Here is a 12556-nt window from a genome sequence, read left to right on the forward strand (position 1 = left end):
TAAACGCAACCCGAAGAACCCATCCGCCCCCATGTCCAATAGTAAACGGCGGTCTGATTAAAAGCGAGGCTGCTCTACCTGGTCTCTCCTGCAAGGGGACAACCAAATGGTCACTTTCACTTTCACATGCCGGCTTGACTCTTCCGTTGTGAAACTCCACATCTGCACAAGTCATCATCTATCACAAACACTCACTGGAAAAGTCAAATAAATTACCCGCACTAATACAGCATTATTCACTTCCAACTAGCACTCGTCGTCTTGTAAAGTAGGTACCTGACAGTCAGAAAAAGCACCCATGTATGCTCTCTTTAAATTATTTTTTCCGTCCTCCAGCGATACATAAAGTCCGGCACGCCTCATAATAAAGAGGCCCCGTTTTGATGGATCCTTCCGACAGCCTCATTTTACTAAGAACCAGATAGTGATCCTCTTCGACGGTCCTCCTCTGCTATCCACAGTGAAGCTCCTGGGGGCAAAGAAGAGCCAAGATGAGAAAGGACAAATTACAAACGAAAAGGAGAGGGGAGGGGAGAGTCTTTCAAGATCAAAAGAGTCGAGAGAGAGAGAGCAAAGCTTCTGCCACGGCTTCAAGACGACTGTGTGCTTCATCAGGCAGTTAGAATCGCAGTGAAGGAGCCTTCAAAAAGAAAAAAGACACCAAGTGCAGTTCCCTCCTTCGAAAGAAAAAAGAAATGGAGTGCAAAAAACGGAGTAGCAGAGTATTGAGTAAGAAATTCTTCTGCGACAACCAAAAAAAAAATAAGAATCGATTTCGTGAATTCTTATTCTGGAGCAAATCTTTCTTTTTAATGCCAGCTTGTTTGTAGTCGTTCTCTCCCCCGCTTCCTCTCTCTGGTGGTACCCTTTGCGTTACAAAATAAAACCACAATTACTTCCGTCGTATCGGTAGTTTCTTTTGCGCGTATTCTCATAATTGCTCCTTGCCGTGATAAGTGGAAAAAAATTAAAAAGACCAAAAAAGACAATGTGTAGCTCTCTCTCTCTCTCTCAAACTCAATCGACCAGTGCCTCCAAGTGCTTATAGCTCGTATTCGGATCGTCCTACAATGGCACGGGCTGCTGCAACTTAGAGGCTCAACACACAGCTTCTTTAGGCAACAAGACCCTTTTTAGTCTATACATTGTAAAGCCGTCAGAAAATCGGTTTCATAGCAATCTTCAAATCAGGCTTCCTCAGGGGAATATTCACCAGGTGCTCCCAGAGCTTCGTCGTCAACGCATCCGGCATGGTATATAGATCGATGGAAAATTCGCCAGCTTCAGACAAGTTACTCACTACAGTTCCGAAAGAAAAGCATCAACACGTGGTGTGGACTTGTCCAAAGAAGAAAAAGAGAGATATTCAAAATTGGAAAGAAGATACACGCATGTTGGATGTTTTTTTGAGGGACAAAGGGGGAGGGACTCACCTTCAACATCACTCCTGATATAGGTTTCCGGTCCCTTATTCTCATTAATCAACTGGATGACGCGCAAAAGATCCTCCTCCTCAAGCTTCTCCAGGGCCTCGGCGATCTTTTCGTAATCATACTTTTGGGCTCCCTTCTTGCTCACGAGGCCCTTCTTCTTGGGTCTCTCTTCGTCAGAAGGCAGAGGGCCGGTTTCGCGAAGTCGCTCTTGGAGTGCCTGGGATGGGTTCTTGAAAACAACCGTGTGCGTCACCTCATACTTTTCCTGCTGGAAGTTGAGGTCGTGGATGATAGGAGCCAGCTTGGTCTTTTCCGTGGTGTAGAGATCGATGCCAATCTCAAACTCACCCCAACCCTCGTTGGAGCAGATGAAGGGGGGCTTGGTGAAGGCTGACAATAGACCGCGTCAGAATTGTTTCGAAACTGGGGACCGGGTCATAGAAAGAAAGATGAGACTCACTCTGGGTGGGATTCTCGAATGTAGGATGCAGGTTGTAGACAACCTTGGTGAAGACGTCGGCAGGCCGCTCATTGCCATCCTCATCTAGCAGAACGAGCCGCAAGCTCCATTGCCGCATCGGAAACTCCTCCACGGGCGAAGGCTTGTCGCTGCAGCATCAGGTCAGAAAGGAGCCATAAGATGGAGATGAAGCAAAGGTTTAGAAGGAAACAAGAGTAAAATCCAGCCCATCAAATATACGGATAACATCTCTCCTTCGAATGATAAAACAAAAAAGAGGCCGTATCTTGATGCGATGGGTTGTTGGTGGAAAAAGCGAGATATCGGGCACAGAAAAAAAAAATACTCACATGACGTGTTGGTCCGTAATGACCTTGACTTTCCTCTGCTCATCGTCAGTCCCAAGCCTCGCATGAATCGCCAATTTCTTCGCAGCGCGCGGCGCTCCCCTGCGAATCGGTGCCATCGCGGAAAAAAAGAATCAACAATAAAAGGAATGATGGGCAAATTGAAATTCAGAGCGGGAATGGTGAATAGCAATGTGACGAAAATAGCAGTGCCGTTCAGGGATCGGAGAACGCGCTTCTGTGAGGCTCTTTTTTTTGCGTTTTGTGCGTTGATGTGACTTCACACAGCGAAAGGCGAAGAAAGGGTTGAGAGAAGAAGAAGCAGAAAAACAACATCGCGTCAACAAGAAAAGAAGTTTCCATCATCTTTTCAAATTGAATAGGCAATCAATCCAGCCGGCTGGCAGACATTTGGCGAAACCCCCCCATCCAGCTGGCAGCTCCCGTCTTCCGTCATCTGCCTTTTTTTTCCGCAGCCCAGAAGCGTCCATTCGCCCATTCTCTCTGCGTGTCTGCCAGCTGCCATCCAGCCGGCATGGATATTTACACCTTTTCCCTTTATAAGAGAGAAGGAAAAAAAAGACATCCAGTTGCTCCGATGAATTATATAAACGTTGTCCGAACAAGGGCGTGAAAGAGAAAACGATAGAGCTGAATTGCAGGAAAGGAAAAGTGAATACGTGTGCGTGTTGTAATAAACTCACCTCGACCAACATATTGAAAATGTGTCCTAATTTTCTCTCCTCCAAGAATAAAAGAAAACCCCCCGATCTATACGGAGAAACAGTGAATTGGAAAAATGGTGGCAAAAATCCGAGCGGGAGAAAAAAAAGGTAGGTAAGGATTTCAATAGTACAAGGGAAAAAGGGAATTAATTTTAGAACAAGAAAAAAGCAAGCTCGCGGCTGCTGCTTGGGCTTGGGCGGGCCTTGTCCGGTCCTACACGGCGCTCAAGACAAAAAGACAAACAGAGCAGACGCCAGCACCGGCCAACCGAGACCGGAAACGCGAAAGGAAGAGGGAATTTGAAAAGGGGCCAGTAGAAAAGGGCTGTTTTCGAGCAAGAGGGAGGGTTTGTGCAGCGAATTGGTTCACACAGCAAATGATGAAGATATGCTATCTTGGAGCAAATTGTCGCAGCAGCGCAATAGGTAGACGCTTCCCGTCGTAATAAGCAGAGCAGGTGAAGGGAGAAAGCGCCGTGTAAAGGAAAAAATGGCTGGGGGGGTTCAGTCACGTAAGAGTCGGCGGGAGGCTAGCTCTCACTGTGCTTCTGCCGTCTTCCACTTCAGCTCCGGGAAAAAAAAATCGGGTTCCACTCTCCTTTTAGATGGATATGTTCGACAGATGGATTGACAGGACAGACAAAGGCAGAACGAGAAGATAGAAAAAACTTTTTTTTTCCCAAGCTTTCATGCCCGGTAGGGGCCCGGCTATCCGCCGCCATTCGGGGCTAAACGTTTGTCCCCCTTTGACTGAATACCTGCTCGACGTATCTCCGTCTCGGCTGCTATGATTGTGTACTTTGCCCGTGCGCTGCGCCTTGGAGGCGGTCAGGGCCAGCGACGAGGTACCACGTCATAGCGTCATTGGACGCCAGATCGGATGGAAGCCTCTTTTCGCGCTAACCTTGTAGCTGGGCCGGAAATGCAGGCATCGTGGGATGCTTCTATTGTACATGTACCTATATAAACACTGGGAGGCCATTGTATTGATATTGTTGCTGCTTTTGCTTTCATCATTTCTATTTAGGCAGCATGGCGCGTAAATCCTTTAACATGTAGACGTAAATTGTGGGCTTCTCATGCCGTCATCATCACAGCAGGACAACTATGCACCTATAGATCCTTTTCACAGCCAAACAGCTGTCAATCATAACGCTATATTTCTCAAGTATACACAAATCACTCTACACCATAGTGCTCCTCTTTTGGTATCAACTTTTTATTCTTTGCTTCAGGGTGCTCTACTATCAAATGCCATTATCTGCTAATCCCCCCAAGCCTTGCGCCACTTGGTGCTTACTTTCATCCGGGGGGACCTCCTCCAGTCTTCATGAATTCAGATCGACTGCCTCTGTTTACATCGGCTTCGTACAGGGGCCTCTTATATATCGATGTGCTGTATTGCGGAGTGTATTGCGTTGTGTTGTGTTGTATGTGTTGTGTGTTGTGTGTTGTGTGTTGTGGCGCGATGGGGCGATGGGGCGTGGGATGGTGTCGTGGTGCGAGCATCTTTTCTCTTTAATCAACAGCTGACGCGCGGGGGAGGGGAAAAATTATGGTTCGAGAAGCGGCAAGCACTTGTTTCGGGTTATACAAGTCGGTCGAGAAAACTTCAACTTAAGCAGTCTTCTCCTCCTCCTTGGTCTCCTCCTCAGCAGCGGCCTTGAAGAGGTGCTCGCTGTCCTTCTGGGCCTTCAGGAAGGACTCCTTGAACTGGTTGGCATCTGCGGAAAGAAAGCTCATGTTAGTGATTGTGCAAGGCGACAGAGTCCAAAGGTCTTCACGTACTGTCAGAGTTGGCGAATCGAATAGCAAGGGTAACAGCCTCGGGCTCGCCCTCGCTGACATCAGCGGCAGCGTTCCACACCCAGCTGCGGTCAGAGCCAACGTTGGGGGACAGGGTGATTTCGGGGACAACTGCGCGCAAACATGTGTCAGTAAAGCTACGAACAAGGGTTAGGAAAACATGTGGGGAAAAAACATACTGTAGTGGTTGGCGCAGACCTTGAGCGTCTTCTCTCGTCGCATAACCAGGCGGACCTTGTCGTTCTCCTTGTGTTTAAGCAGTCTGACGTCGCCGGTTCCTCGCTCCTTCCACTCGCCAGAGGAGGCGGGGGCATCCTCGCCATCCTTCTTGACGGCCTTGACGAACTTGAACAGCTTGGCGCGCATCTTGAAGAGCTGCTCCTCAGACTCCTCGTTGGTCTTGACTTCGACCTTCTCGGTCAGCTTGACGACGGGCTCGAAGTGAACGTCTTCGCTCTGGGGGGCCTCCTCCTGTAACAGTATCCTCGTTAGCGTCGTCTCCCCTTTGCCCTGCTCTTATGCCATGTAGCATCGAGAGTATTTGTTTCTCCATCTCTCCCATATAATGGTGCTTACCTCATCGCCCTTGGCATCGCGCTGAGCCTTTGCGCTTCCAGAGTTGTCGCCACGGTCCTCATCCTCCTTCTTCTCCTTCTTCTCACCACCGCCGAACATGGAGAATACAGAGGAAGCGGTCACGGAGGCACCAGGGGCCTAAATAAAGCCGGCGGGTCAGTATATACAAGATGAGCAAACGCAGTGGGGTTCCCCCTCCAGCATCAATATATCGTCAGACGGCGAACATGTCGCGCAAAAAACCGACCGATCGATCAAACATGGAGTGAACCGCGGGGAAAGTCGTCGCACCTCAGTGTTGGTCTGCTCGACCTTGGGCTCAGTGGCATCGGCGGAAGACATTTTGAATGTGTGTGTATCGAAAAATCTAGTCGAAAGAAGCAAGAAGCAAAGGTTAGTCGCCTGCAGTTGTAGCAAAAGAAGTAAAAACGAATAACGCGACGGGTTTTTTATTGTTGGAGAAGAAGAGCTGGCGGCGGGGCAAAAAAAAAAGAGGGAGAACAAAAACAGAATGCAACTTCTTTCTCCACAAAACCTCTTGCGCGCAACCTTCGTCGACGGACTCACCGAAAGTAGGAAAATCGCTGGTTTCTAGAGTACAACAAAAAAGAGAGGCGTACTTTTTTTCTTCTTTCCCTCGGGTCTGCCTAGCGGGACGGAGTTTATGGTTAAAAAAGGGCGAGTGGTGGTTGGTTTTGGTTTGGCGACAAAAGGAGGGGCTGTGTTTGGGCTGGGAAGTGGGAGTGGGAGTTTGCTTTTTTTGGCGCTGCCCCTCCAGTGGGTGGTGGCGGGGGCCCTGTTGATTTTTTTCTTGTGCTTCTATTGGGTTCTTGTAGCGTTGCACGTATTTTCTGCTGGTGGGATACTTGTGTTTGACGTGCTGTGAAGATCTGGGCGGCTAATAGCTGTAGGGCCCCTTTTTATGCACTTGCATGCAACTCATAGGTGCCTATCCGTAGACTGCTACTCCATATTAGTCCATCTCTGCCTGTTACAGCCTCGACTACAGAAATATCTAATATCTGTAGCAGAGATATCAGATATACCCATGTGCTTTTCGTGAATAGCTGAACGGCACGTGCTTCTCTGAGTTATTTAATGGCCCTGAGCGAGTAACGTGGGAAACCACGGGAGATGGCTTAGATTGATCAAGTGACCCTAGTATGGCGCGAGCAAGACGTTCATCACAATAGGAGCTCACGCTCTGTTGGTGTTAACTCTATGTACTCGGTACCAGATTTATGGACTCAGAGATGAAAGGCCAGACTCTCTGATATTCCAGAAATATATAAGTAGCACCGATATATCAAAGTCGCAAAATCACTATAAAGCAACATTGGACATTCGACGTACGCTTAGACAAATAAAGCAGCAGTAACATTCACAAGCATCATAAAGCAGCAACAGACACTCAACAAATACTCAGGCAAATAAATCAGTATATATTTATGTACCATACACATCACAATCACCAACATTACCATTAAACAAGGACCAAACGCCCAGGCAAATAAAGCAGCATGTATATTTGCATTTGCCATACACATCACACATATAATAGTAATAGCCACAATCTCCCTTCAACCTCATCGAGTAAAGTAGTAAGTAGTAATGGCCAAGTCAACGAGCAACAAATAAAACAGCAACAACAAACAAAAGGAAAAGCCTATAAACTCCATCCCATTGCCGTTTCCTCCAATCCATACCTATTTCCTGCCTCATTTCAAAAAAAAAGCGTTTTCATTAAATACATACCAAACCATATCCTTGCGGATTGCCATAACTCAGAAGAAAAAAGAACAACAAAGAAAGAAGGGAGGTGATAAAAACAGAAGCCAAGAAAGATACTGGCATAAAACAAAGGATATATTTCCCCCTCTCATGCTGCGTTCTTGCAAGGAGTCTTCACGCTAATTTGCGCTTCAACTTGGACCATTCGGACCAGAGCCGTGAAGCTGCTTCTATTGGCTTTTTAGGAACGTCCCTTCTTGCGTTCCTCATCTCTTCGGCAGCTGCGTGCTTCTTTGCCGAAAAAGCCGTTGCCTTGCGCAAGTACTCATCATGCTCCTCTGCGCTGCCAAAGACCTGCAGCCACCAGAGCCTAGCTGAGAGCTGCGCGTCAATCAGCTGGAGGTGCAGCTGATTTTGTACATTTTCAACCGAGGGCAGGTTTTCGAGAGCTTGTTGTGCAAAGTCATCAAATCTAGTGGTAAACTCCTCGGCGGCTTCTTCAAACTGGGCCTTGGCTGTCGATACAAGGTTGTCGAGATTCTGCTTGGCATCTGCAAAGGCGGCGCCAAAAGTCTTTGATACAGTCTCAGTAACGGTCTGGCAGACGTTCTGGCATGCCGAGTTGATGGACTGCTTGGCGTTCTCAATGCATCGCTCTGCCTCCTGAGCAGCAGCAGGCACGAGTCCGGAGAGGTCATGAGCTAGGTGTTTGGTGCGTTCCAAGGCCTCTTCCATCAGCCCCTTACCAAAGTGGACCTTGACCACTTTGTGAATCTTGGGACGGCACTTGGCTTCGAGCACGAGGCTGACAACACCGTAGACCTCCTTCTTGGCAAACTTTAGGCGAAGGCCCTCGTCTTCCATGGACATGGTGGTATCGACAATGTCATCTCCTCTCTTGGCAGATACAGACAGACAGTCCTTGGCCAACCACGTCTTCTTGATACTCTTGGGGATGTGAATCAAGATATCATTGTGCGCTTCGGCCGTAAAAGATACAGCAGGCTTCTTGGCGCCGAATATCCAATCGTCAGACTGTGGCTCGCCAATAGGCACCAAAGCCACGCTGTTGGTGGAAGATGGAGTCGGTTGACTACTGGAAGTTGATAAAGATGAAGTGGTGAGATATGTTGTGGTGGTAATGGTTGCAGTGATGGGCGGTGGCGCTTGGACATTTGGTAGATCTGGTTCGGATGGCGATTGGATGAAGATGGGAAGCGCCAAGAGCACAACAAAGATGAATGCGAAGCCGGGAAATCCTCCCCACGTTGCCTCCGCAAAATATTCCCTAGTTTCGGATTCGAATGGCCAAAAGTCGGACATTCTCTGTTTCCAAGACTTCTTCTTCTCAGGCTCAGCTGGGCCTGGTCTCTCAATCACCCGACTGGCCTCTGGAGTCGGGAAAGAAGGAGTCCCCAAGCTCTGCTGCGTGTATTCGAGCGATGAGTGAGAGTAATCCTCATGTTCAAAGGGCGGGAAAGGCTCAAGCTTGGCAGTCTCATCGGTGAAGTGCGACTCGGCCAGCACGCTGTCTTCGTGGACAGAGTCTTCGTCATCCTCTTCGTCCTCGGTATCATCACGGTCAGACGCTGCTGTGCTGGGCATGTCTGCTTCATCAACCGCTGATTCGGTCTCGTACGAGTCTTCTGTGCCCGCCAAGCTTTGGACATCGTCTGGGCGATGAATGTCGAGCGAGCCGATGGATTCACTCATGGACCCGGTGTAGTTATCGTCTTGAGACTCTTCGGTGTCGGTGTCGGTGCTCGGGCCCGAGATGAGCTCGTAGGTGGACTCAGACAAGCTGTTGTCCTCGGCGAGCGGAGCCAGATCCATGATGTCGGGGTTGCTGCTCGATATCCAATTTGCAAGCTGCTTGTTGCCCTGCGGTCTAGGGAATCGGAGAGTAGGCTCTGAGGAAGAGATGCTCGCGCCGGCTGTGGGCGAGGCGGTTGTCAGGGGTGGCGAAAGGATCGAAGGCGGCGCTGGATACGAAGCTGATGACCTCTTAAGTCGAGGAAGCACAGTATCGCGACGTCGAAGCTGCGGTGGCGGGGATGGCGACGTATCAGGCTGTTCCATCACGAGGTGACTGCGGTCAGTCCAAGGACCATCTCACGCACCAAAGTGACGACTCGGCGGCAGGCCCATGAAACCAAATCGGCGGTAGGGATGTGATTCTTTGCTGCAGTGGCAGCGGGGTGGACGTGAACGCAGACGTGAGGGCAGATGTGAATATGAAGGAGGGGAAGAAACGCGGCGGGGAGGGGCTTTTGGCTCGGAGGGTTTGATGGATGGAGGATGATACGGGAGTGAGGTCAGAGCCAACAGCAGCCTGCAAGACGAAACAACTAACCACAGTCCAGACGAAACAGAGTAGAAGAGGAGAAAGAGGCAAAATAGAATCAAAGACGAGTTTATAAACCGCAGACGAGAATCATCCAGCCCTGGTCGCAGCAAGAATCGGCCGGGTGAAGCTCGATGGTGCCAGTGACATACAAGGGTTCGGCGCTGCTTTCTTTTGAGGCTGAGTTGCTGCCTGCGGGCACCCGAGGCTGCCTGATGGCGGATGGACCGCTGGAAGTCTAGCTGTCGAGTGCCTGTAGGGCATGCAGGTTAGCCGCTGAAGGCGGGACGGTGCAGTGGGGTATCAGCTAGAGGTACCCAGCACGGACGCTATGTGAAGCTGAGACTTTGGACGGCAACTGCGCGTGACCCCGATCTGAGGTATTATTTCTTGACTGCCGCCGTGGAAAAGACGGAGGGGAGATGGCAAAGATGGCGCGGCTCGGGGTGGGGAAGCTGATCTTTCGAGACTCGAACGGTTTGATAGGATGCAGAAGATCAAATAGAAGCGAAGCAGGATCTCACGTGAAGATTATGCAGCCAATTCGAGGGGGTTCTCTCGACCAGTAGGAGTGGCCACCTCTGTGAAGAGCCATGCAGAAGAAGGTTCTAAAAAGCGAGGCTTTATGCTCTCCGAAGACGGATAGTAAATTCCATCTTCTTGCGGAACTCTACGTCAGCCAGGCTTTGCCTCAAATCCAAATCTAGATAGAGGCTTGAGTGGAATACTCGGACAATGGGGCTAGTACAGGTACGGCTTTATGAAAGTCTCATCACATGTGACGGGCGGTATTGCATCAAAAAGTGTTAAATCTCCAGGGTCGATTTAATACACATCTACATATATAGTAAACATGTTTTAAGTGACAACAGCAGCAGCTATAACGCTGACACTCTCTTCTTAATATCGTCTTCCTCCGTATCCGAGTGGATCCTCCCATTCCCGCCCTCCCGAGCTTCCTGGCGGGTCCTTCTGGGGATCCCGTGAAAGAGCATATCCAGAATTAGACGCAAGGTGGTGGAAACCTTGTAGAGGGCCTTGATGGCGGTAGATGCCTAGACCGGACCAGGTTGGCCAGATAGATATAACTAGACTACCCTAATAGAGAGATTGCTTGAATAGAAGTATGTGGCACTGATAGAAGCAGATCTTCTTGATAAGAGTAAATTGCTTTGATAGCAGTAGATCTCCCTGATAGAAATAGATTCCCTAGCTAAAGTAGATTTTAACCTAGCAGTGTTTCAATGCTAGGCATGTATGTTGATTCAATGCCTTTACACATACACATACTCATCATCATCAACCACCATAGCTTCATCTCGCAGCGCATCTTCCGGCGGCCGTTCCCATTCAATCACCGCTCTCCCCGCCTCTCGCTCCCCAGCTCGCGAGCAATCATACGCACCGCCCACCGCATAAGAAGCCCCCCGTTCGTCCCTTTCCCAAACCGTCTGTTTATACGGAAACTCTGGCCAATCGATGCATTCGCGAGCTTGAACATGAACAGCTCGCCTTTGCCTCGTCCACTCCTCAAGAAGTGACCGATAAGCCGATACTGGGTGATCGAGTATCATGCCCGGAGCTGGCGTCCACTCCTCAAGCTCCATAACAGCAGCGGCATTTGAGATTTTCTTCGTATCATGAGTATATTGGAAGCGCTTTTCACCGGTTATTATGATGTAGACTGTTAATATGACCCGTGCCATTTCCTGCCCTGAGATGTCGAAGATGAAAAGACGAACAGGACCAGCTATGCGGCGAGAGAAATTGAAGTTGATCAGCAGCAAATCATCCGTCTCTGGATCGACTGGAAGATGTCGGGGAATAATATTGTCATGAATGACTCCATATCTGAGGTTCAAAGCGTCCACGAGTTGAATGAGCTGCTTGAGCCACTTGAGCTTGACCCCTTGTGAAGGAGTATCTTCCAGCGAGCCACCGGGTATGTAGGGCGTTGTAAAGCCAACAATCTGGCCGCGTATCTCGTCCAATACGATTCTATCAATAGGAACAATGTTTGGATGGTGGGAAAGCCGCATCCAAACATTTAGTTCTGTCCAAAACCGATGAGAATCCTGCGGTATGAGCGCGTACTTGAAATCGACTCTCTTTTCTTCTTCTCCAGTGCCGTATGAAACAAGGTCAATACCCCAAGCTAGGCGAGATATTTCACACAGCTCAATTCGGATTACAGTTTCCACACCACTCAGAAGCTTCTCAAGCTGGAGATCTTCCATCTCGAACCGCCAGATAATGATCCATGGGTCGTCTTTTGGATCCGTGGAAACTCGAAGTAGGTCACCTCTCTCAGACATGTGAATCTTGTAGGTGTCGAGCGGGAGAGTTTTGATATGCCTTTTGAAATGCGCAATAACTTGGACTGGATCTTCTTGATACTCTGCATCTGTGACGAGTGAAATCATCCGGCGTCGATCCCAGTCCATTACCTGCCAAACGACTGGTCCACGTCCACCAATCTCAATCAAACAGCCAAGGAAGCAGTATTTATCCATGTCTTTAAGCATTGTGTCTCATTTGGCGTGTGTGGTAGTTAGGTGAGAGCGAATCGGTGGATGGAAACTTTCAGAGGGATCAAGACAAAAACCTCATCCTCTTTTATTGAGCAGATATGCGGAAATTAAAGTTCAGATTGGCTGAAAATGGAAAAATCTTATCATCTAGCACCAGGTGCAGCTACATCGCGAATATGAACCTCTGTCTGCTTCTCTATAGGCATACTGACGGGCAGGCTTGGAAAATATAGATGGGCAATCACTAAAAACTCGTTATCGAATACTGGCCGTATATTTATTTCAAACTGTTGAGATCGTGAGTATGTGCGTCTATAAAAATGTGGCTGCAAGGAGGTGGATTTCGACTTTTCGCAGCAAAAGTCGGCATAACGATACAAAAGGCTGGGTCGCAACGCATAATGATGGCATCACAGACAATTTAACCAAGATGCAACGTCAATTCACAACATTCACCAAAAGGAGAAGAAAATCATGTGGAATATGTTTCATGTTGGAGCCGATATTGCTCGGCATTTATACACACCCAGCCCTAGGCACCTAGCTGCCTGTTCACAAATAAAAATCTGTCATAAAAAACACCATCCGGTCATGTATCCTAAA

The 12556-nt window shown here is 48.8% G+C and overlaps 4 protein-coding genes across 4 annotated transcripts; all 4 read right to left on the reverse strand.

Moving 5' to 3' along the window:
* Positions 1–1299: 1299 nt before the first annotated feature.
* TGAM01_v205889 (transcription initiation factor TFIID/TFIIF subunit) lies at positions 1300–2359 on the reverse strand (the record flags this gene model as incomplete). Its single annotated transcript, XM_018803018.1, has 3 exons — positions 1300–1823; positions 1894–2042; positions 2244–2359. 3 exons carry the CDS (start codon positions 2357–2359, stop codon positions 1300–1302), a joined length of 789 nt encoding a protein of 262 aa, XP_018663784.1.
* A 2223-nt stretch (positions 2360–4582) lies between these two features.
* On the reverse strand, positions 4583–5689 carry TGAM01_v205890 (hypothetical protein; the record flags this gene model as incomplete). The annotated part of the gene is made up of 5 exons (XM_018803017.2): positions 4583–4689; positions 4754–4882; positions 4951–5242; positions 5348–5485; positions 5639–5689. The coding sequence occupies 5 exons, from the start codon at positions 5687–5689 to the stop codon at positions 4583–4585; spliced, it is 717 nt and encodes a 238-aa protein (XP_018663783.2).
* A 1563-nt stretch (positions 5690–7252) lies between these two features.
* On the reverse strand, positions 7253–9157 carry TGAM01_v205891 (hypothetical protein; the record flags this gene model as incomplete). Its single annotated transcript, XM_018803016.2, has 1 exon — positions 7253–9157. One exon carries the CDS (start codon positions 9155–9157, stop codon positions 7253–7255), a length of 1905 nt encoding a protein of 634 aa, XP_018663782.2.
* A 1539-nt stretch (positions 9158–10696) lies between these two features.
* TGAM01_v205892 (hypothetical protein) lies at positions 10697–11947 on the reverse strand (the record flags this gene model as incomplete). Its single annotated transcript, XM_018803015.2, has 1 exon — positions 10697–11947. The coding sequence occupies one exon, from the start codon at positions 11945–11947 to the stop codon at positions 10697–10699; it is 1251 nt and encodes a 416-aa protein (XP_018663781.2).
* Between the last annotated feature and the right edge of the window lie 609 nt (positions 11948–12556).

The sequence above is a fragment of the Trichoderma gamsii genome, assembly GCF_001481775.2.
Source record: "Trichoderma gamsii strain T6085 chromosome Unknown Scaffold_19.2, whole genome shotgun sequence".
NCBI lineage: Eukaryota > Fungi > Ascomycota > Sordariomycetes > Hypocreales > Hypocreaceae > Trichoderma > Trichoderma gamsii.